The 24505-nt window shown below is 51.6% G+C and overlaps 9 protein-coding genes across 9 annotated transcripts; 7 read left to right on the top strand and 2 right to left on the bottom strand.

The window, feature by feature from the left end:
- Positions 1-196: 196 nt before the first annotated feature.
- N7506_003164 (SNARE domain- containing protein) lies at positions 197-792 on the top strand (the record flags this gene model as incomplete). Its single annotated transcript, XM_056952459.1, has 3 exons — positions 197-396; positions 447-540; positions 589-792. Coding segments are annotated over 3 exons (498 nt in total), but the record flags the coding sequence as incomplete, so codon positions are not given.
- A 460-nt stretch (positions 793-1252) lies between these two features.
- N7506_003163 (uncharacterized protein) lies at positions 1253-2319 on the bottom strand (the record flags this gene model as incomplete). The annotated part of the gene is made up of 2 exons (XM_056952458.1): positions 1253-2239; positions 2287-2319. 2 exons carry the CDS (start codon positions 2317-2319, stop codon positions 1253-1255), a joined length of 1020 nt encoding a protein of 339 aa, XP_056814150.1.
- A 2691-nt stretch (positions 2320-5010) lies between these two features.
- Positions 5011-11507, top strand: N7506_003162 (glutamate synthase (NADH); the record flags this gene model as incomplete). The annotated part of the gene is made up of 3 exons (XM_056952457.1): positions 5011-5183; positions 5252-5292; positions 5356-11507. 3 exons carry the CDS (start codon positions 5011-5013, stop codon positions 11505-11507), a joined length of 6366 nt encoding a protein of 2121 aa, XP_056814149.1.
- A 417-nt stretch (positions 11508-11924) lies between these two features.
- On the top strand, positions 11925-12446 carry N7506_003161 (uncharacterized protein; the record flags this gene model as incomplete). The annotated part of the gene is made up of 1 exon (XM_056952456.1): positions 11925-12446. One exon carries the CDS (start codon positions 11925-11927, stop codon positions 12444-12446), a length of 522 nt encoding a protein of 173 aa, XP_056814148.1.
- Positions 12447-12622: 176 nt separating this feature from the next.
- On the bottom strand, positions 12623-13234 carry N7506_003160 (EMI1 family protein; the record flags this gene model as incomplete). Its single annotated transcript, XM_056952455.1, has 1 exon — positions 12623-13234. The coding sequence occupies one exon, from the start codon at positions 13232-13234 to the stop codon at positions 12623-12625; it is 612 nt and encodes a 203-aa protein (XP_056814147.1).
- Positions 13235-13441: 207 nt separating this feature from the next.
- yme2 (uncharacterized protein) lies at positions 13442-16016 on the top strand (the record flags this gene model as incomplete). Its single annotated transcript, XM_056952454.1, has 3 exons — positions 13442-13616; positions 13665-15407; positions 15460-16016. The coding sequence occupies 3 exons, from the start codon at positions 13442-13444 to the stop codon at positions 16014-16016; spliced, it is 2475 nt and encodes an 824-aa protein (XP_056814146.1).
- A 269-nt stretch (positions 16017-16285) lies between these two features.
- On the top strand, positions 16286-18035 carry N7506_003158 (uncharacterized protein; the record flags this gene model as incomplete). The annotated part of the gene is made up of 2 exons (XM_056952453.1): positions 16286-16524; positions 16574-18035. 2 exons carry the CDS (start codon positions 16286-16288, stop codon positions 18033-18035), a joined length of 1701 nt encoding a protein of 566 aa, XP_056814145.1.
- Positions 18036-18209: 174 nt separating this feature from the next.
- On the top strand, positions 18210-23170 carry N7506_003157 (Dihydroxy-acid/6-phosphogluconate dehydratase; the record flags this gene model as incomplete). The annotated part of the gene is made up of 10 exons (XM_056952452.1): positions 18210-18606; positions 18666-18877; positions 18929-20034; positions 20342-20394; positions 20442-20599; positions 20652-20803; positions 20853-21802; positions 21852-21986; positions 22042-22472; positions 22523-23170. The coding sequence occupies 10 exons, from the start codon at positions 18210-18212 to the stop codon at positions 23168-23170; spliced, it is 4242 nt and encodes a 1413-aa protein (XP_056814144.1).
- Positions 23171-23412: 242 nt separating this feature from the next.
- N7506_003156 (uncharacterized protein) lies at positions 23413-24382 on the top strand (the record flags this gene model as incomplete). The annotated part of the gene is made up of 2 exons (XM_056952451.1): positions 23413-23650; positions 23706-24382. The coding sequence occupies 2 exons, from the start codon at positions 23413-23415 to the stop codon at positions 24380-24382; spliced, it is 915 nt and encodes a 304-aa protein (XP_056814143.1).
- Positions 24383-24505: the final 123 nt, after the last annotated feature.

Genomic DNA, 24505 nt, shown 5'->3' with positions numbered 1-24505 from the left:
AAATGAAAAGCAAATGAAAAAGGGCGAACCATCGATCCCATACTTCGTACTATATCACTATCACGTGCCCGCTATGGCCACTTGGGGTGTTTTTATCTCCGGATGCGACATCTGAACAGATCCTCGACAACTAATTTATGCCAACCTCTTAATACACCATGGCTTCACGGTATGATCTTATCAACATTCATATAGACTACAATCTGACCACTCTAGATTCCCACGCCAACGCGATCCTCGCGCCTCTTCATCTCTCTTCGATCAATATGGCGGCGACTCCCGCCAGGCCAGCAGATCACCCGCCCAACAGAGCTACGGATATGGAGGATACTCAAGTCCCGGTCCGAATGGGTATGCGGACAAACCAGGATACCAAAGTGCATCACCGAATAAGAAGTGAGGAGCTCTTCCGCGGCGTCTGTTTCCGATAGACTAACGGGGATCAGGGGCCATTACTCGGACGCAGTACTCTCGTCACTGGAGTCGCAAAATGATGCGGAGGTTGAAGGGATCAGTGCGAAAGTCAAGATGCTGAAAGATGTAAGGTTCTGCCAAGCACGACAGTGAAAGACAAGCTAACACTTTTAGATCACACTCGCCATTGGAGACGAAATCCGCGATACGACGCATATGACCGAGCTGAATGATTCCTTTGATAATACCCGAGTTCGACTGCGGGGGACGATGAACCGCATGATGCGTATGGCTGACAGCACCGGTGTTGGCTGGCGGGTGTGGCTTGGGTTCTTCTTCGCCGTGTTCCTCTTGTTCTTCTACGTTTGGATATTCTGAGCAATTGCTGGGCAATATGGCATGGTTTGCATGATCGGCGTCTATACATTTAATCACTCGACGTGGCGTGTGGATATACATCTGTCGAAGAGCTTTACATTTTTAGCATGGGCTTCTCCTTTGGCGGGCGTTTGGTGTGACTTTAGCTATGTACAGGGTTACGAGAGAAGCTTTTCTACTTCCGAAATTTTGTATCGTGGCTCTCAAGTGTAGTAGGATCCAGGTTAATGAAGGGACCCCTATAATATCGTGGGAAGAGGGCTGTGAAAAGTCATCAAGTGTAATTACAGCTATGGCCTGATGGTATGTGCGATCATGGCCGGTCTCGAGATGACTCGGTCATGCTCGATTTCGTGGGTATCATCGACTGCCTCAAGGCAGGTTATTTCCAGTACTTTGCTCAGACACATCGCCTTGGAGTTCAGTGCTGATAGAGTGGTAGAACACATTGCTTGGTTGCCTAATTCAAGCTGTCACGGGGCCCACCGATGTGTCGCGGCAATCGCCCAAATCCACTGCGCCGACTGCTTTGACTGGTGATCGAAGCGCGCAGATCCCCATCGCTATACAGCAAGCTGCTCGAATCAAAAGCATCCCCTCCACCACTCCAGCGATTGATGAAGCGCCGTTGAGCCTCCGTCTCTCGATCACGAGGCAGTGTTGGCGGAGGCAATCCACCCCGGCTATTGGGCGTGCTGGTGCGGAAATTCTCCGTGAAACGAGGCGTAGTCATACCAGGCTGGATCATACTCGACTCTTCTTCGTCGCTCAGCTCTTCCTCACTGTCGGTGTGCTGCCACTCCTCCGGTGAGCCCGCCGCGTCGGGAATATCGTCATCCAGATCACGTTCACTCTCTTCGGGAATATCTGCATCCAGATCAGGCTGATTGTCGAAATCTTCGTCGTCATCCTCGTCATCATAAAGACCTGAGCCCTCATATTCGTCATCGACAAAGCCTTCGGGGATATCGTCGTCCAGATCTCGCTCCATGAATTCTCCTTCCTCTTCCTCGAGCTCCTCCTCGCCCTCTTCAATGAGACCTGAGGGCTCTTCCTCGCCATTTGGAATATCCTCATCCAAATCTCGCTCCATGCCTTCTTCTTCCGGGTGGGTGGTATCGTCCATCATGCCCCCTTCGGCCGCCTCCATCTCCGCCGCGGCCGCCTGCATCGCCTCTTCGCGCTCGGCCTCCTCCTCCTTCATGCCGAGCATGGTCTTCGGACATCCGGCTGGTCTGATCCAGGAGTATCCAAACGAGGCGATGTTGAGCTTTCTGGTGCGCAGCTTACGCTCCTCGGCTGCCAGCGCGGCGAGGGTGTTGGATGGGTTGCGCGAGGGTAGGAAGGCACGGTGACTTGATGGGCCAGCATTGCGGCGCGCGAAGGGGTTGGCGGGATCGTGTTGTTCCGTTTGGGTCTGAGAGGATCCAAACCATAGCTCGTGGGACTGGGGATGGTTAATTATCGCCGGAGGATTTTGGAAGGCACACTCACGTCGCGTGGAGCGATGGAGGGTAAAGAGAGCATGGTTGTGTCTAATCAAGTAGACTCAATGATTGAGTTACTTGCAATTTCAATGAATCTCGGAGGATGTGGAGAAGCAATGGCGTACAGTCTGAGGCTCTGATATCGAAGTGGAATCGAAGTGACAAAGGGAGCGGAGCAAAAAAGCGCCGCAGCTCTTCGGCCAATCAGCACGTGCTCACGGCTTAAATGCGGGGGAGCTATCAACCCTATATTTACTGCTTTGCAGCTCCTGTCCTTTGACCTTGTAGAGCTATGAGATACAAATTCAAGATGGAGTCTAATTTGGTTGAATAAGTCCATTGATATATAGATCTTTTGAGGTTAGAGAGACCCCTCAGTGCCACTTTCATGACCTCATTACACTACCGCCATTACTTATTTACACCACGAAGTACATATGGCTTGAGCAGATGGTGCATGAGGAATCCCCGGTCGCACTGCATTGAGTACTATTGTGCCCAGGGTATTCTTTCAGCCAAATTAACGTGCTTTTGCCAAATGACCCAAAAGTCAGCCCCAGACGCCTAACTAGTGCAGATCCCAGACTAGAGACTTGGCGTTGTGGAGATCCAGGCCTTTCTGAGACTGCAGACATGGCATGGATCTATCATACAGTTCTTTCACCCCCCATACGGGGTACTCCGGGTCCCTGTCTCGCTTGAAATGCCAACAGGCCAAGAGACTGTGCATCTTCACCGATAGTTTGTCCCGAGATCACCCGAGAACCATGGTCAGTTGTCTGGGGCCACAGACCGGTGAGCCTTACAAGCGAGGTCGGGAGAAGTCGGATCGTGCGCCACTCCGTTGATGTATTTGAGCAATACATGAGACACCTGGATGGGATGGAACTACTGACATCATTAGACCAGCATTTGTCTTAATTTCTTTTGAGGACACCAATAGAAGACCTTCCAAGAGACTGTAGGCTGTGACGAAGCCCCAGATCTGCCGATGTCTGAGCGGAGATGTCGTCTTTCATACTGAACTTCCAGCATGTCCGGCATATGTATGTTGACTTGTATGACTTTTATGGACGATCTGATTGGCGAGGATCAGGGGTGGGTCATGTGATCCCCGCATATCGTCGATCCACCCATCTCCGTACGGAGCTCCCTTACCGTTACGGAGTCCGGAATACGGAGTACACCCAGAAATATGCAACACCTTCTGCACCCCGTACGGAGTACTGAAATTACCAGAGACAAATGCATATTGCATATCAATTGGAGATGGTTATGAAATGTGACGTATCAAGTTTTCACCAGATTACGGAGTGGGAAGACCTGATTACACGGGTGGAGAGAGTCTAGGCGAAAACGGGAGAAGCGATCCTCTATGGGCTTATGTGTTCTTATTAGCATTAACAACGCCCTTATCTCTTTCCCCTCAAAGCAAACATTGGTCTTGGACAGGGTATATTTTCCAAGTACTCCGTAGTTGGGAGTACTTCAAGATACGCAGATGAACAGGACAACAACCATGTTTCCCGAATCCCAACTTTGAAGATTCCGGGGTGGTTGTGGTCCAGTCAGAGGGCAGCTATCTATACGGAGATCCGCGATAAGCAATGATGACCGCAAAGAATGAGCAAGGACCCGCATGCGGACGAAGCATGCCCGAAGTCGGGTCCGTCGGGCCAATGGGAACTTCCACAGGAGCTGGCCGTTGTCGGCTTGGATTCCAATGGCCATCTCTTGCCATTGACCGAGAGGATGATTACTCCGTACATGGTATAGAGTACACTCAAAATGTACCCCTAAGGTCCTAGTCAATTGGCAGTGGTCAGTGGTTAGTTACTCTGTACTCCGTACTCCATCTTGTTTTTTTTTTTTTTTTTTTTTTCTTCTTTCTGGGTCTTTTGCCAATGAGATTTCCCCGGTACTTTGGGAGATTCTCCTGCGTCAAGCAGTGCATGCCCCACTTGGTCCATCTGAGGAACATGTGCGGTGGATGGGGACCCGAGGCTCCTCCGCTTTGAGCCTCTTCCACTTCAACGGGACAATGGAAATATAGAAGAGACAGCATGTCAGATAAAGAGAGAAATGCAACGAAGCAAAAGAACAAACAGATCAAGAATCAAACAGACAAACAGGACAAACCAAGAAACCAGCAACCTTGGAAATACCAAAAATACGGTCACGATCCTGACGTCGAGGGGCCATCGTCATATGGGTAAAGCCTTCCCGCTTATTGGCTGGTAGCTTATCTATGATTTGCAGCGTATTAGCTTGATACGTTTCCGGCGGATCTCTACGAGAACGTAGTATCTGGAGTATCTTTGGTATCGTACCTAGGTAGTCAAGCAGTACTGCAATTACTGTTCGCAATTACTGGCTCCCTTACTCCAGACTCCAGATTCCGTTCCTCCGTACACAGCGGGTATTTTTCCCTTTTCCCTTTTGGGCCTATCCTAATCCCCGGACCTGTTGTCCCGCCGTGATCGCTCGACTGGCTCCCCCTCCTTCCCTGACTTTTTTTTTCCTTCTCTCTCTCTTCTTGCTCTTACTCTCCCCTATTCTCTACTACTCACGAGTCTCGTTGCTATCTCACTCCTTGCAACTCGCTCACAGAAGCCCACCTGGGACACTCCATTGCACCCGGTGACGACATCCCCCAATTCCCACCCGGCGGGGACCTCCTGAAACCACCCCTCCGTGATCAATCCATTCTCTGTCGGCCCCCGGCGGAAGAATGGGTCTTAACTTGGAAGAGCTCTATGGTAAAGATCTAAGTGAAGAGGCTCCCCAGGAGTACTCGGAATATCAACCTAAACAGGGCTATGGCTGGGCCAACGCGCTGCCGGAACGGCAAGGTCTCTACGATCCCGAATATGAAAAAGATGCCTGTGGTGTAGGCTTCGCAGCGTGAGTGGAATCCAGATTGGCTGTCTATGGGCTCAACAACGTAAATGCTGACCTCTTAACCCTTCCAGTCACATCAAGGGAAAAGCAAGTCACAAGATTGTGAGCGATGGTGAGTTGCCCACTGGCATCTTAAAACTTTTGTCGAGCGGCTCAAAGTTGACTGATTGAACAGCGCGCAATCTCCTGTGTAACATGACCCACCGTGGAGCCGTAGGCTCAGACGCCCGAGACGGTGACGGCGCGGGTGTCATGACCAGTATCCCCCACAAGTTCTTTGTGAAGAATTTCGCCCGGGAGGTCGGGGTCGAGCTTCCCCCATTGGGACAATATGCTGTGGGCAACCTCTTCTTCAAGCCTGACGAGGAAGCACTCAAGCTGTCCATTCAGAGCTTCGAGGAATTGGCCACATCTCTCGGTTTGCGTACGTTAGGATGGCGTGAGGTGCCCCGGGACTCGACGATCTTGGGCCCTGCTGCGCTCTCGCGAGAACCCATCATCATGCAGCCGTTCGTAGTGTTGAAATCAGCATACGGGGACGGAAACAAGCCAGAGATCACTGATGTCGAGCAATTTGACGAGCGAAACTTTGAGCTCCAGCTCTTCGTGCTCCGGAAGCGGGCTACTCACACCATCGGCCTCGGTAACTGGTTTTACTTATGCTCCCTGAGCAATAGGAATATCATTTACAAGGGTCAGTTGTCTCCCGTGCAGGTCTACACATACTACCACGATCTGGTCAACGTGGATTACGAGGGCCATTTTGCCTTGGTACACTCCCGATTCTCCACCAATACCTTCCCTTCATGGGACCGCGCCCAACCCTTGCGGTGGGCCGCCCACAACGGTGAGATCAACACTCTGCGGGGAAACAAAAATTGGATGCGCGCACGAGAGGGTGTGCTGCGCTCTGAGGTTTTCGGCGACGAACTGGACCAGCTCTACCCCATTGTGGAGGATGGTGGCTCGGACTCGGCCGCATTCGATAACGTGCTGGAGCTGCTCATGATTAACGGTGTTCTATCCCTCCCCGAGGCGGTGATGATCATGATTCCAGAAGCTTGGCAAGATAATCCCGCTATGGATCCCGCCAAGTCCGCTTTCTACGAGTGGGCCGCCTGTCAGATGGAGCCCTGGGATGGTCCAGCACTGTTCACCTTCTCCGATGGACGCTATTGCGGTGCCAACCTGGATCGTAATGGATTACGTCCTTGTCGATTCTACGTCATGGACGATGACCGGATCGTCTGTGCCTCGGAGGTCGGCGCTATCGACATCGATCCTGAGAGAGTCGTACAGAAGGGTCGTCTTCAGCCTGGAAAGATGCTGCTGGTTGATACCGTGGCTGGACGCATCATCGACGACGCGGAGCTGAAGCAGACTGTCAGCCGTCGCCAGGACTTTGCGGGGTGGCTGGATAAGGAGCTGTTGAAGCTCCCCGCTATCAACAAAATGCTGCTTGACTCCAAGGTTGATCTTTCTTTCGCCTTGGATGACAACACCATCCAAAACGACCCCCGCCTCAGGGCATTTGGATACTCATTTGAGCAAGTGAGCTTGATTCTGGGCCCAATGGCCGCAGACTCCAAGGAGGCCCTCGGATCCATGGGTAACGATGCTCCATTGGCTTGTATCGCACCACAGCCTCGTCTGCTCTACGAGTATTTCCGCCAACTCTTTGCTCAAGTCACCAATCCACCCATCGATCCGATTCGAGAGGCCGTCGTTATGTCCCTCGAATGCTACGTCGGCCCTCAGGGTAACCTGCTGGAGATGGACTCTTCGCAATGTCATCGCCTTCTCCTGCCTTCACCAATCCTGAGCATCTCAGAGTTCAATGCTTTGAAGAATGTCAACCTGGCCCACAAGGATTGGACCGTGTGCATCATCGATATTACATTTGAGAAGAGCAAGGGCACTGCGGGTTACATCGACGCGCTTGACTCTATTTGTGATGCTGCCACTGGGGCCATCCAGAATGGCGACAAGGTCATCATCTTGTCTGACCGTGCCACCTCTGCCGATCGTGTTCCAGTCTCTGCTTTGCTAGCCACTGGTTTAGTTCACCACCACCTCGTGCGCAACAAGTGGAGATCTCTTGCCGCTCTTGCGGTTGAGACCGCCGAAGCCCGTGAAGTCCACCACCACTGTGTGTTACTGGGATACGGTGCTGATGCCATCAACCCTTATCTCGCTTTGGAATGTATACTGAAGATGAACCGCGAGAACCTGATCCGCAAGGATACGCCCGATGAGAAGGTCATTCAAAACTACAAGTCGTCCTGTGATGGCGGTATCCTCAAGGTCATGAGTAAGATGGGTATCTCTACCCTCCAATCATATAAGGGTGCCCAGATTTTTGAGGCCCTTGGTATCGACGATAGCGTTATCGATCGCTGCTTTGCCGGCACCGCCAGTCGCATTCGGGGTATCACATTTGACCTGATTGCCCAAGATGCTTTCGCTTTCCACGAGCGCGGATTCCCCTCCCGCCCAATTGTTGAAGTCCCAGGTCTCCCCGAATCCGGCGAGTACCACTGGCGTGATGGAGGTGAGGCTCACATTAACGATCCCACGAGTATTGCCAATATTCAGGACGCTGTCCGCACCAAGAACGACAAGTCCTACGAAGCATACGCCAAGTCTGCACACGAGCAAATTAAGAACTGTACCTTGCGCGGAATGCTCGACTTTGACTTTGATCAACGCACACCTATCCCCATCGACCAAGTTGAGCCCTGGACCGAGATTGTCCGTCGTTTTGTAACCGGCGCCATGTCTTATGGATCTATCTCTATGGAATCCCATTCTACTTTGGCTATCGCTATGAACCGCCTTGGTGGAAAGTCAAACACAGGAGAAGGTGGTGAAGATGCCGAGCGCAGCAATCGCATGGAGAACGGAGACACCATGCGGTCTGCCATCAAGCAGATTGCCTCTGGTCGTTTCGGTGTTACATCAAACTATCTTTCTGACGCGGACGAGCTACAAATCAAGATGGCCCAGGGTGCTAAGCCCGGTGAGGGTGGTGAGCTCCCCGGTCACAAGGTCGTTGGTCCCATTGCTCGCACTCGCTTCTCTACTCCGGGAGTCGGTCTTATCTCCCCTCCTCCTCACCACGACATCTACTCGATTGAAGACTTGAAGCAGCTTATTTACGACCTGAAGTGCTCCAACCCCCGTGCTAGAATCTCCGTTAAGCTTGTCTCGGAGGTCGGTGTTGGTATCGTTGCCTCCGGTGTGGCCAAAGCCAAGGCTGATCACATTTTGATCTCTGGTCACGATGGTGGCACTGGTGCTTCCCGATGGACCGGTATCAAGTATGCAGGTCTTCCATGGGAGCTTGGTCTGGCCGAAACCCATCAAACTCTTGTGCTGAATGATCTTCGTGGACGTGTTGTTGTCCAAACAGACGGCCAAATTCGCACTGGTCGAGACCTCGCCGTTGCCTGTCTCCTTGGTGCCGAAGAATACGGTTTTGCTACAACTCCATTGATCGCTATGGGCTGTATTATGATGAGAAAGTGCCACCTGAACACTTGCCCTGTTGGTATTGCAACCCAGGATCCCGAGCTGAGGAAGAAGTTCCAGGGCACGCCGGAACACGTGATCAACTTCTTCTACTACGTCGCCAACGAGATGCGGGCCATCATGGCCAGACTGGGCGTTCGCTCGGTTAATGAGATGGTTGGTCGGGCTGAGCTGCTCAAGGTCCGAGACGACATTCGGAATGAAAAACAGCAACGCGTTGATTTATCGCTGATCTTGACTCCTGCTCACTCACTTCGTCCCGGAGTCGCTACTTACAATGTCCGCAAGCAGGACCACCGCCTTCACGTTCGCCTGGACAACAAGTTGATTGCTGAATCAGAGCTTGCTCTGGAGAAGGGTCTGCCTTGCCGCATCGAGTGCGATGTTGTCAACACCGATCGAGCTATGGGTGCCACTCTTTCCTACCAGATCAGCAAACGTTACGGCGAGGCTGGTTTGCCTCAGGATACTGTTCACGCTAACATCAAGGGATCTGCCGGTCAGTCCTTTGGTGCGTACCTTGCTCCTGGTGTGACTCTTGAGCTAGAGGGTGATGCCAACGACTACGTCGGCAAGGGTCTTTCTGGTGGTCGTCTCATTGTATACCCTCCTCGTGGCGCATCTTTCAAGGCCGAGGAAAACGTCATTGTCGGTAACACCTGTCTGTATGGAGCCACACGAGGCGCTTGCTACTTCCGTGGTCTGGCTGCTGAGCGTTTTGCTGTCCGCAACTCCGGTGCTACAGTTGTCGTCGAGGGTGTCGGTGACCACGGATGTGAGTACATGACCGGTGGTCGTGTACTTGTTCTGGGTCCTACTGGCCGCAACTTCGCTGCAGGTATGTCTGGTGGTATCGCCTACATCCTGGACAAGAACCAAGACTTCCACTCCAAGGTCAACTTGGAGATGGTTGAAGTCTCAGGTATCGAAGATCCATCCGAGATTGCCTTTGTCCGTGGTCTGATCGAAGATCATCATCACTACACTGGCTCTGAGCTGGCCGCTCGAATTCTGCTTGACTTTACCCGCGCCCTTCGACACTTCGTCAAGGTTCTTCCTATTGACTACAAGCGTGTCATGGAAGAGGAGGCTGCCAAGGCTGAGGCCGCGAAGAAGGCCGAGTTCTCTCTGCCTCGTCTTCCTAGCGCCCCTGTCAAGGCCGAGAAGCCAAAGGCCGACGATGCTCACAAAGCTGAATTGCTGGATATTGAAGACAGCATCAGCGACTCAAAGGCTGAGAAGAAGCGATCGGCGCTGATCCTCGACAAAACCAGAGGTTTCATGAAATACAGCCGGCGCAGTGAGAAATACCGCAACGCCACTACCCGTACTCGCGATTGGGGTGAAATTTCCAACCGCCTGAGTGAGGACGAGCTCAAGTTCCAGTCGGCTCGTTGTATGGACTGCGGTGTTCCGTTCTGCCAATCTGATACTGGTTGCCCCATCTCCAACATTATCCCCAAGTGGAACGAATTGGTTTTCCAGAATCAATGGCAAGAGGCTCTTAACCGCCTACTCATGACCAACAACTTCCCTGAGTTTACTGGGCGTGTCTGCCCTGCTCCCTGTGAAGGATCTTGCGTATTGGGTATCAATGAAGACCCTGTCGGTATCAAGTCTATTGAGTGCGCGATTATTGATCGCGGATTTGAGATGGGTTGGATGGTCCCTAATCCCCCGAAGACCCGATCTGGGAAGACAATTGCAGTCATCGGATCCGGTCCTGCCGGCATGGCCGCTGCTGACCAGCTGAACCGTGCTGGTCACAGCGTCACCGTTTACGAGCGTGCCGATCGCATTGGCGGTCTTCTTATGTATGGTATCCCCAACATGAAGCTCGACAAAAAGGTTGTCCAGCGTCGTGTTGATCTAATGGCTGCCGAAGGCATCAAATTTGTCACTGGAACTGCCGTTGGACCCGACTCCGAGGTTACTCTGCAATCCCTGCGCGCCACCAACGACTCTGTCATCATTGCCACGGGTGCTACTGTCGCTCGTGACCTCAAGGTTACCGGTCGTGAGCTTGATGGTGTTCACTTTGCCATGCAATTCCTGCACAAGAACACTAAGTCCCTTCTCGACTCTGGGCTCTCAGACGGTGAATATATTTCCGCCAAGGACAAGCACGTCGTTGTTATTGGCGGTGGTGATACTGGTAATGACTGCATCGGTACCTCCGTCCGTCACGGCGCCAAGTCAGTTACCAACTTTGAGCTCCTGCCTCAGCCACCTCCAGAGCGTGCCGGTGATAATCCATGGCCCCAATGGCCTCGCATCTACCGCATCGACTACGGTCACACTGAGGTCAAGACTCACATGGGTAAAGACCCGCGCGAGTACTGTGTCATGTCAACTGAATTTGTTGACGATGGAAGCGGTCGTGTGAAGGGCATCAATACCGTGCGTGTTGAGTGGACCAAGAGCTCTACAGGCGGTTGGGACATGAAGACTGTCGAAGGCAGTGAGCACTTCTTCCCTGCAGATCTCGTTCTCCTCTCCATGGGCTTCCTGGGTCCTGAAGATCGTCTTCTTGGTGAAGATATCGAGCGTGACCCCCGCAAAAATGTCAAGACTCCCCCGGGTCACTATTCGACCAACATCCCTGGAGTCTACGCTGCAGGTGATTGCCGCCGTGGACAGTCCCTTATTGTTTGGGGTATCAACGAAGGACGACAGTGTGCTCGCGAGGTCGACGCTTTCCTCAGCGGTACCAGCTCCCAGCTCCCAGTGACTGGCGGTATTGTTCGTCGTCCCGCCATTGACTCTGTTCCCCAACCCACCGAGGTTGTCGCCTAAGTCGTAGATACCAGACATCATCACGATTGACGATCATGAAACGCTTGTAAGAATGAATGTGTGGTTTTGACAGAGTCCAATTGAATTTGGCCTCTGGAAAAGTGTTCGGGGTTTGGGTCGTTCGGTTTCAGCGTTTGTATCTAGAGCGTCCACTGTTTGGCAATCTCTCTTTGTTGTAAATAGCGTTTGTTAATTTTATCCATTGTATTCCTTGTTCTAATCTCAGTAAACTAATCTAGACTTACATCTCTAAGAAAGCGACAAAGAACAATCAACAACATATGGTTATGCCTATCTTTGCTTCTTGAAAGGTTGTTCTATACTTCAAATTATGGAAATGTCTCTTGTCTATCCCACTTCTCATCTACTTCATCCTAGAGACCTGATCCCTTTTTTTTAAAAACAAAAAAACCTACCATGACCGAAACACATCGCAATGATAACCCTAACGGGTTCATCACCGAACGCGAGGTCGACGGCGAGCGTCGATCTATCCGTCATTACAACGACGGTCGAGTATCGTCGCGGAATAGTTCTCGAGAAGGCCGTATCTCCTCGCGACCCACAAGCAGGGCAAGCTTCACTCGAAGTAGGGTCAATTCTCAAACTACCTCTCGGTCTGCCTCTCGGTCCACACGACGGGCCTCGTCTGAGAGCGGCGTTGGACTCGTCGAGTTATTCTTTGAAATGGACGAGCTGGACATGCCAGAGCACCACCGTCCACTTGAGAGCGAAGCGCCTCCCGATCTATCAAACACCAATCGGGAAATCAAATCTTTGGCCTCGCAAACGGTTGTGCCGACATCTTCACCGGATTTACTATCTTCAGGCACTGCCAAGGAAAGCCATGTCCTGAGTCGTGTAGCCAAAATCGAGAATCAAATCAAGAAGCTCGGGAAACAGCCTTCTGTCGATATTGCCAAGGACGAAGAGTATTGAGTCGAGGGATCATCACAGTTAGAACAATGAATGGGCATCACAAAATGATACAAGGTCTCTAGTAACATTTGAGAACAGGCTCGGACGCGAGACAATGGAGATGGTCGTATTATACATGAGTAAACAGAAGGATGCACATCTACATATCGTAACAAAAAAAAGACAGGCAGGGGGTATCAGGCAGCTGCCTTGTGTTTGGCTGCTTCATCCTCAGCTTTCATTTCCTTCTCCAAGGCCGCGAAGTCACCCTTGAAGGATTCTGTAGCTGGATCCAACCGAACATCCCAAACGTCTTCACTGCTGGGACCGGTCTTGTACTTGATTGCCTTCTTGCGGTTGTGATCTCGAATAGCCCGCTTGCGCAAGTCTTCTGGCCACGTGCGAGTTTTCATGCATAGCCAAAGGTTGTCCCAATGATCGCTGCAGGATCGAAGTTCTCCGTATCGATAGACATTGACGAATTGGCCACCGAATGATTGGCAGAAGAAGGCGTAGTCGAAGGCATTACGGCAAGACATTGTATCCTGATACAAAGATTCTGGAGCGATGGCTGATTGAGGTGTTTGAGGTTCGAGACTTCCTCCGGGCGTGAGGGATTTGTTGAGAGATGCATCTTCTGATCTAAGATCGGCTAGGATTTGGCTGAACTCCAAGTCGGCTTGTTCGTCGGGGGTCAATGCCTTCGGCGGGACATTTTGCTTTGGAACCTCGGGTAGATTTGTAGAGGGAAGATCTTGAGGAGTATCTTTGGTAGTGTCCTTGGGACTTGATCCCCACAGCCAGCCCATTGTGTTGTTTAGTAGGGAAGTGAATTGGTAGAACAGTCGCGGCATCGCGAAATCACGAGGTTCTTTTCCGCGCTTATCGAAATTTGCACGTGACTCGGCGATAAGCGATCGTGAAAACGACGTCATTGATCGATTCAAACAAGCTGATCGCACTCGATCTCTCGATTGTTTTTAATCCACTTCTTCCAGTATGCTGCTATGAACGCAATGAAGCCAGCTACCTTACCTCGAGGCCTGCTGGCCGCGCGGTCAACAGACTCTCACATCAACACGCTCAGGTGGAGATCTCCGCTTTATACACGTTCGGCTATACGACACAGCTCTTCTATCAAGTCTGGGCATATCCCAGTCGAAGAAAATGAAGGTCTCATATATGTCAATAGTAGGTAACCTAAGAGTGTCGCTGGATGTTCTCACTGATCACAAATAGATATCTTCCCGCATCGGTTACAATGGTTGCTGCGCGGACCCCTCAGCCACATTCAGCCCCTCGAGGGGATCTTGAAACGAGTCAATAAGCCTGGAGTTGCTGCAGCAGAGCCGCTCCGCATAGTTGAGCGGGCCTTGCCCAAAGACTTGGACCTTGAGATCAAAGAGGTCGTCACCAGGTACAAAGAAGGCGGCGCGTTCGTGAAGTATGGGCTAAAGTCGTCCATGACCGACGATGGTATCTCAACTTCGATCAAAGAGCATCTGCGCAAGAACCCTATCAATCCTTGGTTTAATCCATTCCAAAGAGCCGATGCGGACGTTGTTTGTGGGACCCCGTGGATCGAAGATCTCTACAGAATTCCTAGTCAGAGCCTCAAGGTGGAATTCTTGCCAACCTCTCCGGACACTTCAGCGGCCGAGTTGACACAGGAAGCCTTGTATTCTCTATTCCGTCCTTATGGCAAGATTTTGGATATCCAGGCGCAGCCTTCTGATTCAAAGGTCGAACCACGATATGCAACCTTGCGATTTGAGCGACCTCGATACGCCGTCATGGCCAGGAATTGCATGCATGGCTTTGTCGTATCTGAAGAGGCAGGTGGTGGCAAGTCGGGTACTCGTTTCAAGATCAACTACGAGCGCAAGATCAAGCTCTTTATGATCAAAGACTGGATTCTCAATCACCCCAGACTAGTGATCCCTGCCATCGCAGCATTGTTAGCGACGATCACCGTCATCATTTTCGATCCAATCCGCACATTCTTCATCACACTCAAGGTCAAATCATCGTTCCAGGCTGAGGATAATCCAGTCGTGCAATGGGTTCGCAGGCAAGTCAGCAAAGCCAACATGTTCTCTTTCGGGAAGAAGAAAACCGACCCCCGAGGACTGGCCGCTATCTGGGAAGACCGACAAAAGGACATCGAGCAACTGCGAGCCTGGCTGACCGAGACTGCCGAGACATTCATTGTCATTCACGGTCCCCGAGGCTCCGGTAAACGCGAGTTGGTCTTGGAACAGGCGCTCAAAGAACACAAGTACAAGGTTGTCATTGACTGCAAGCAAATCCAAGATGCTCGAGGTGACACGGCCAAAATCTCCCGGGCAGCTGCTCAGGTCGGTTATCGGCCGATCTTCTCTTGGATGAACAGTATCAGCAGCTTCATTGATCTTGCTGCGCAGGGCATGATTGGCACCAAAGCCGGATTTTCTGAAACATTGGATGCGCAGCTGAGCAAGATTTGGCAGAACACAGCCGTTGCCATGAAGCGGGTGGCTCTGGAAGGCAGAAGAAAGGAAGATAAGGATTCCAACATGTCCGAGGATGAGTATCTGGAGGCTCATCCCGAGAAGAGACCTGTTGTGGTCATTGACAACTTCCTCTATGACGCAGATGATAGCGTTGTTCTGGACAAGCTCACCGAGTGGGCGGCTGGTTTGACGTCCGCGAACATAGCCCACGTCGTCTTCTTGACTACGGATTCTTCCTTTTCGAAGCCTTTGAGCAAAGCGATGCCTAATCAAGTGTTCCGCACCATAGGGTTGGGTGACTGTTCACTCGAGGTGGGTCGTCGTTTCGTGTTGAGCCACCTAGACGCCGAGGCTGGGGCCGATAATGAAGAAAATGCGAGACGTAAAGAGACTCTGCACGGGTTAGATTCTTGCATCAAGGTTCTCGGTGGGCGAGTTACCGATCTGGAATTTATGGCTCATCGTATTGAGGCTGGCGAGAGTCCAGAAGGTATGTAAGATGTCAAATACATCCAGACCGGGATTGCTAACGCTCAACACAGCTGCTGTCAACCGCATCATCGAACAATCGGCGTCAGAAATTCTCAAGATCTTTATTCTTGGGGCAGAATCTCCGTCATCTCAATACTCCCGCGAGCAGGCATGGAACTTGATCAAGTCTCTAGCCCAATCCAAGGACGGCACTTTGCTGTACAACAAGGTGCTGCTTGGAGACCTCTTCAAAGACAATGGCGAGGCCACTTTGCGTGCATTGGAGCAGTCCGAGCTCATCTCTATTGGAACCGACAAAGGTTTCCCACGGTATATCAAGCCCGGAAAGCCGGTGTATCGCGCTGCTTTCCAACGCCTGGTCGAAAACAAAACCCTGCAAGGCCGGCTCGATCTCTTGATCCTGACTCAGCTGATTGGTAATGAGAACGCGAGCATCAAGAAGTATGAGGAGGAGTTGCAGGTGCTAGGTTCATTGCCTAAGTACCCCTGGGAGCTCACTTCACGGATTGAGTGGCTTTTGCGTAAAGTCCATGGATCGCAGGCAAAGATCCTCAAGTATGAGAGTGACAGCGCGTCTTTGTCGAAGATCCTGCAGAAGGAGAACTAATGTCTTGTAAATTTATCTCATCTCAATACATTTTGTTAACAATCCTCACTTCTTCAATGGCTGGTAGATAATTATAGATCTGGTGGTTGATGAGTAAGCAGGTATCCGAGCTCGCGTGTTCTTTCGAATGTTGATGCTCATTCTTGACTTCTTTAACATCTTCAACTTTCTATTTGCCCTGCTTTTTATCGATCTGCAAATACCTTTGAATTTGCGTTTACTTTGGATGGCAGTGGCTGGTAACGTTGAAACATCGGACCGTTGGTGATATGGACGGCTACCAATATGCACTTCAACTCGCCCGAGAGAAGTACTTTGGTATCAATTGGTCTACGGTCCTGGGCCTTTTAATTGTCGTCTGCATCACGACTCGTTTTGTGACTGGACTTCAGAGTAGACGCAACCAAACCTCACCACTGGACGTGCCGGTGGCGCCCTATTGGTTTCCTTGGATCGGGCATGGACCAGCCTTTCTATGGAATCATGTCTCCTTCTTCAAGAGCACACGGTTCGTCTTTCGCGCGCATATTTCTTTGGCGTAACTGATGAATCCCCAGAAACTCCATGGGGGAAGTGGTATTTGGCATATACCTACGTGGTGTCAAGCACACTGTCGTAGCCTCTCCATCCATGATGAAAGAGGTCCTTTCACTCAAGAATGCCTCAAATTCAGAGGTACTTGATCAATCTTTACAAAATGTCTTTGGCGACCGTGCTCTCGTCCGGAGCCTGAACCTTGACAGCAATCAAGGAGTCAAAGATGTGGCCTCTACAGCTTTCGACGACGATTCATTTGTCGCAGAGGCTTCGTCTGCAATTACTCGTCTGGTTCAGCAGAACATGCCCAACCTGGTGAGCTTTTGCCGAAGCGAAGTTGACCAAAATCCTTGGGAGCGTGGAATCAGTCAGGTCGAACTTGACGAGGCAAACCAAACAGTCTGTGAAGCCAATCTATTTGCGCTTTTGAGCAAATTCATTGGCTACCTCACTTCCAACTTCCTGATGGGAGAATCTTTCGTGGAGAACTTCCCAGATCTTGCAGAGGACCTTGGCAGACTCGACGATACATTCGTGACATTGTTTGTAGGCACTCCTCGGTGGTTTCCACACCCAGCTGCTTCTGCTGGTCATGCAGCTAGCGATCGACTCCGCCATATCATGTCAGTCTTCCATCGAGCACTCTGTGCTGTGGATGATGGTATTGACCCGGGTATCGAATTGCGCGACCTTGACGATGCCTCTGAGTTGGTCAAGGATAGAATGCGCATGTTCCGCAAGCTGGAACTATCTGCCGGGGCCAGCGCCGCGGGTCACTTATCTCTGTACTATGACCTGATTGAGCACACGACCAAGATCAGTTTCTGGGCTATCATCCATCTATTTGCCGACCATGCGCTTCTCGAACAAGTTCGCAAAGAGATAGCGCCATATGTGATCGCCTCTAGGCCAACTCGACAGGAGACAGGTTTCCCCTTCGACGAGCCACCTCGGCTCTCTGTTGATATTGAGAAGGTGCTTTCCTCGTGTCCTCTGTTCAAGGCCTGTTACTATGAGACTGTGCGCCTGCATTCGGCTGGTATCTCGTTCAAAAAGTCAGCATCCGATATCACGCTGTCCGAGACAGCAGAGGAAGCCGCTTATGGTTCAACGGAGCCCCGGAAATACAAAATCTCTAAGGGCGAGAGAATCATAGTTCCTCATGGCGCTTATTACCACGACTCCCGCTACTTTTCAAACCCCGATCAGTTCGATCCCCTGCGGTTCCTCGTCACCGTTCCCGAAACTGGAGCTCAGCGAGCTGATCCGAGTATCCTCGCTCCTTTCGCGGAGGGTATGTATGGATCTACTAACAATGGATTTACCGAGCGATCTATTTTGACCTTCACTGCCGGTGTTGTGGCAATGTGGGAAATTGAGCCCCAAAGTGGGAAATTCCTCACAGTTCCCGGGCACAAAACTAGTTGGGGAGCTTTCCGACCGACGAAGGATCTGCGAGTGCGATTGAAAACGAGAGTTTGAAGCATAGAAATTAGTTTATAAACAGCATATTCGGGATCATCGTCCGGATATTAATCCGATCGGCGTTCTGCCGATGACACCATCCACTAGGAAGAGGGGAATATATAAGCCTTCGCTCTTGCGCCTGCAGTAGCCTTCGAAGGTGCTATATCTTCAATTTATTCGCAATTCACAATGGAACCCAACGACTACGACCTCACTACTCCCATTACATCCACGTCGGGACTTCGTCAAGGTCTAGCTTCCTATGGAGATCCCCATTTTTCATTGTTTTTGCGAAAGGTGTTTATCAAAGCACAAGGATATTCAGAAGATGCTCTCTCACGCCCGATCGTAGGAATCATCAACACCTTCTCGGGGTTCAATCCTTGCCATGCAAATGTGCCTCAGCTCATAGAAGCCGCCAAGCGTGGTGTGCAGCTCAATGGCGGACTGGCGATCGAGTTCCCTACAATTAGTGTAGCCGAGTCTTTCTCGTCTCCAACTAGCATGTTCCTGCGAAATCTCATGAGCATGGACACTGAGGAGATGATACGCGCCCAACCATTAGATGCTTGTATCATGATCGGAGGTGAGTGCCCATAGTCTCCAACTTGTTGGTCCTGAAGGGTCTATTTTAACAGGTTGCAGGGTGTGATAAGACCGTGCCAGCTCAATTGATGGGAGGCATCTCTGCCAACAAGCCAATCTTACCTCTCATCACTGGACCCATGTTACCAGGTAGTCACCGGGGTCAGCGCGTGGGAGCCTGCACTGACTGCCGTAACAATTGGGCGGCTTTTCGAGCCGGGGAGATCGACGTCGAGGAAATAGCGGCGATCAATGAGGAGCTTGCGCCGACGGTATGTGTGAACGTGGTCGGGAGCCATTCATTTTCTGATTGAGAGTTATAGATAGGAACCTGTGGCGTGATGGGAACTGCTAGTACAATGGCCTGTGTCACGGCAGCTCTGGGGATGATGCCACTTCGAGGCGCTTCTGCGCCGGCGGTTTCATCCGCGAGACTGCGTATTGCAGAGGAGACTGGTGCAAATGCCGTTGCTCTGGCAAAATCCCAGAGAAAGCCACAAGAAGTATTGACCAAGGAATCATTTTGGAATGCCATCACGGTGCTCCAGGCTATTGGGGGCTCGACCAATGCCGTGGTTCATCTGCTAGCTATTGCCAACAGACATCCAGATTTGCAAGGCGTGATCACTCTGGACACGTTTGAGGAGATTGGTCGCAAGACCCCACTGCTTATTGATCTCAAGCCGAGTGGCGATAACTATATGAACGATTTCCACAATGCCGGTGGGATGATGGCGTTGTTGCAAGTCCTCCGACCATTGCTTCATTTGTCTGCCGTGACTATCACAGGACAAACCTTGGGCGAAGTTCTCGATGCAGGTCAATCTAAGATACTTTCTTTTTCGCAGAACATCATTCGTCCAATGTCGAACCCCTTGTTCCCTGCATCGTCTTTAGCGGTTTTGCGTGGCAACCTTGCTCCAGACGGAGCAGTCCTCAAAGCGTCGGCATCCAAATATAAACATCTCCTTACTCACACCGGGCCCGCGGTCGTGTTCGAGAATTCCGCCGATCTTGCTCTGCGAATCGACGATCCGGACCTTGATGTCACGAAAGACAGTGTGCTAATCCTGAAGAATATTGGTCCAGTCGGCAACCCAGGTATGCCCGAAGCTGGTATGATACCCATCCCAAAGAAGCTAGGAGAAGCCGGAGTCAAGGACATGTTGCGCCTTTCAGATGGAAGAATGTCAGGCACTGCAGGTGGCACTATCATTCTGCATATTTCGCCTGAATCTGCGCTGCCCGAGTCACCATTTGGAGTGGTAGAGACGGGTGACTTGATCGTGTGTGATATTGAATCCCGCAAGTTGCATTTGGATGTCTCCGATCAAGTCTTACAGTCCCGTATTGCGAGCCGCAAGCAGACCCTTGCAGGGGAGGTCCAGGTTAGAAAGCAGAGGAGAGGATACCGAGGGTTGTATGAACGGTCGGTAAATCAAGCCCAGGAGGGGGCGGACTTTGATTTCCTGACTGCTGGAGGTGCTGGTGAGTGAGAAGTATAAGAACTGCCAGAATAGAATCCCTAGAAGTAGGTGTATATAGTGGCATAAAAGAAAACACAATTGGAAAGAGACTTGGAGAGATTGAAATTGACGGCTATAGACCTGCGGGTGGGTCTCTGACCCAATCGGGTTAAATCAACGCGACGCGGACGCGTCCGACTTTAATCCCTTTGCGCTAACCTCATTTGCGATCGAACTTGAGATGCTCCAAGAGTTCACTGCACTTTGAAGCACCCAAGCCATCATGAGTTTCGATCCCGTACTCCCACGGGCGCGGCCAGCCCGTAAGTAACGTGAGATCCCTGAACTTACACCACTAACACGGCAATAGACACGCCCGGCACGACGATCCTAGCATACACGCCAGACGGTAATCGGATCATAACTGGTGGCTCCAATTCGGCTATTCGCGTGTACAACATCGACGGAGATGGAGAGCCCAGAACCATTGACGAGGGCGTTGACTCGCATTTCGGCATTGCTGTCAAGGTATGGCGTGGCGGTTGGAGTACACTGCCCGGGATCGACTGACAATTGGCAGGGGCGATCTTTTATCATGGGTGCCGAAGATGGAACGGTCTGGCAGTACGATACCGCATCGGGAAAGATGCAGAGCTTGCTCGTGCGATGTGCCTTGCCGGTGAGAGATATCGCCTTGACCAAGGATGGAGAATGGGTTGCCGTTGCCAGCGAGTGAGTGCTCACGAGCCCAAGGCAAAGATTGAATGCTGATAAGGATTAGTGAACTTACCGTCAAAGTCGTGAAAGCCGACGATATGACCCAAGTGAAGTACCTGCGTGAGCAATCCAAGGGAACGAAGCACGTCACATTTGATCCAAGCGGCCGGTATGCGACAGTGTCCGGCACGGACGGTATTGTCTACATCTACTCTTTGGAGGGAGAAGAACCGAAGCTGGTTCATAAACTAGATGGGGCGATCCGCCGACTCGAGCCGGATGCCGAGGCGACGTCTCGAGCAGTGTGGCATCCCGATGGGACTGTCTTTGCCGTGGCAGAGGCGACCAGAGACATTTCCCTTTACTCAACCTCACAGTGGAAGAAGGTGTCGACATTTGCTGGCGGTCACACCGGCGACATCACGGCGCTAGACTGGTCTCCCAATGGAGCGTTGCTTGCATCCGCTGGATCAGACGGGCACATTGTTCTCTGGGAAAGCAAGACACAAAAGGTGTTACAACGGTTCGACTTCAAAAATGTGCTGAATTTAAAATGGCACCCAACCCGGAACTCGCTTTCGTTTACGACTTCGGATGGAGAGCTCTTCATTCATCATGACTTTGTCCCAGATAATAACAAGGGACTGTTACAGAAACCGCTACAAGCGGCTCCAATCCCCGCCGAGTCTCTCGAGCATATTTCCACTCGGGTGGAACACACAACGCTGGCGGACCGGTCTAAAGAGGCCATCCAGCGAGCGGCGCGGAGAGCCAGTGTTGACTCACTGGATGACATTCTCGGCGGAGATGAGGAGATGATGGACTTTGTCGATGATGACGATGGAGCTGGCTACGCTGATGAAGAGGTGAACGTGTACGGAAAACGACCTAATGGTCATCTCGATGACATTGGTGCCGATGTCAAGCGCATGCACTCTGGCGGCCTGGCGCCAAAAGCCCACCCGCCTATCCAGCCCGGCAGCACCCCTTGGGCTGGAAGTAGAAGATATCTCTGTAAGTATACGTTCCGACTTACTGGAGTTGGGAGTGCTAATCTGGTTAGGCCTGAACCTCACTGGAGCTGTCTGGACGGTGGACCAGGAAACACACCACACAGTTACCGTAGAGTTCTATGATCGGGAAGCTCATCGGGACTTCCACTTTACTGATCCATATATGTACGACAAGGCCTGTCTAAGTGAGTTTGTTCCAATGTCTGTCCAGTTCCATTCAATTTGACTAATCTTGCGCAGATGACAATGGTACACTATTTGCCAACAGCCCCTCGGATGGTAGTCCAGCAACCATCTTCTATCGGCCACATGAGACGTGGACTGCCCGCGCAGACTGGCGGACTCAATTGCCCGAGGGAGAACAAGTTCGGGCTCTTGCGCTCAGCGATTCGTACATTGTTGCAGTGACATCCAAGGACTATGTCCGCGTATACACACTCTTCGGCACTCCTTTCAAAGTGTACCGACAAAAGAGTCAAGCCGTCACTTGCGCAGCGTGGCGCAACTACATTATGAGTATCGGAAACGGACCAATTGGACCCAATGGCCAGCATACTACACTACGATACACAGTGGAGAATGTCAAGCGGGACGAGATCTGCCAGAACGAGGACATCGTTGCCCTTCCGGAAGGGGCAAAGCTGCAGAGTGTCTTCTTCTCTGACAATGGGGTATGAGGTGATCTGGCGCGCAAAGTGTTCTTTCAACTAACCATATATAGGATCCCTGCATATACGATTCCACCGGTGTCCTGTTAGTCCTTCAAGGTTGGCGCACTCCGGGCCAAGCCCGATGGGTACCCCTGCTCGACACCAAACAGATGGCTCGTCTCGCGGGCGGGCGGAAGGAAGAGACCTATTGGCCTGTGGCCGTCGCCCAAGACAAATTCCACTGCATTATTCTCAAGGGTGGCGACAAGAATCCTTACTTCCCACGACCACTACTCAGTGAATTCGACTTCCAGATCCCGATCTCCAGCGCGGCTGTGAACAACGAATCTGAAGAGACGGCAGCTGAAGGCGCGCGATTCGAAGAATCATTTGTGCGCGGTAACGTCCTCCTATCGCTGTTCCGCGATCTCCTAGGGTCTACAAATGCCACAGCAAGTCAGCGCTCCGACCTGGCGCGGAGAGAGCTTGACTTGGATAAGAATCTGCTGCAAATGCTGGCCGTTGAATGCAGAGAGGGTGAAGAGCGCGGTATGAAAGCGCTCGAGCTAGTGGCCCTGATGACGGATCGTAATGGCAAGATGCTTGAGGCTGCTGCTAAGGTTGCGCAACGGTATGGCCGGGGTGTTTTGGAGGACAAGATTCGGGATCTGGCTGAGCGCCGAGTGATGGGAATGGGTGACGATGATGAATTGGCCTAGGGATGAATAATGTAAAGAGAATGAGAGTACAAAGTTATTGTGAAGTACAGATTGAAGTGAAGCGTTCAAGTAAGAAGTATGAAGTATGAAGAAGTGTCAAAACAAGGATTGTATACGAAAGCGCTGTGATTGGCGTGGCGATAAACGTTATCTCGCATCTCCACACTTCGCCTTCCGACCTCCGACCTCCGACCTGCCAACTTTTGATCTTCCACTTATACTCTCATGGACTACCTTGCAGAATGCCGAAGCTGGCCCCCTTTTCAGCACTGAGAGGCTCCCGGTCTTTCGGTTCCTATGTACGACGTCACCTAGCACAGCCTCGACATGGCCTCCTCAACGAACCCTGGCTCCCTCCACCCGCAGTGCCCGCGCTGCCCGTCACCTACTTTACGCCCTCCCGGGTAAAACGGGACGTAGGTCTAGGCAATAATGGAGATCATAAACCTCCAGATGAACGCACGTTGAAGCTTGGGAAGAGTAGGTTACCTACCATATCCGCCGTCTCGGCACTGTGCTGACCAGAACTATATAGCCCTTCGAACCCTCTCACCACTCCTCCCCACTCTTCTGTATAACACTTTACCAACAAGCATTCTCTCCCCGAGTGTCAACCTCCACCTCTTCCCATCCACACATCCTCACCTTCCCATTGTCAAAGGCCGAACCCTCTACCGCGCAGCCTTGTGGACTGTTCCCGTCGCATGGAGTAGCGTCCCACTAGTCGGCAACGTCAAACTTCAAATCCTGAGTGAGCGGATCGTTCGCTCAGGAACACTTCTCGACCCCACTCATGATGGTCACCACCACGACTGCGGCGACGAACGTCTCATAGTACGCTGGAAAACAGAGCCTCGAACGGATAGCAGACCGTTCCATGGCCCCACCGCGTCCAATTCGTCAAAACCCCAGACGAGCCATCTCTCGAATTCAAAAGGCACCAACAAGGGCCTGAGTGTGCTGCTCGGCGGAGACGAGCCGATCTTCAAGCTCTCCAAAGAAGAGCAGTTCACCGGTATATTCATCTTCTCTTTCGACGAGGAGGGCCGCGTCTTAACTCATACTATTGAGCATGCCGATGAAGCTGATGGTTGGGACCGGACTGCGAAGTTTGTCACATTGACGGATTGGCTTATTGGAAAAGCCCGTGGCTCGTTGGATCCCAACCCAGAGCTTGCTGTGCAGTATCACAACGAAGTCTCCCGGCGATAATCTCGAGAAGACTGCACGCTCCCTTTGGCTACGATGAATCTACGACCCCTGCATTTGTTCCACCACCTTTTCCACTCTTCACGATTTGAGTTGTTTCATCGCCACTCTTGTACTATACCCTTG

Source organism: Penicillium brevicompactum (assembly GCF_028827555.1).
Source record: "Penicillium brevicompactum strain IBT 35665 chromosome Unknown utg000002l_segment0_segment0, whole genome shotgun sequence".
NCBI classification, from domain to species: Eukaryota; Fungi; Ascomycota; class Eurotiomycetes; order Eurotiales; family Aspergillaceae; genus Penicillium; species Penicillium brevicompactum.
This window is presented reverse-complemented; position numbering and strand designations above follow the sequence as displayed.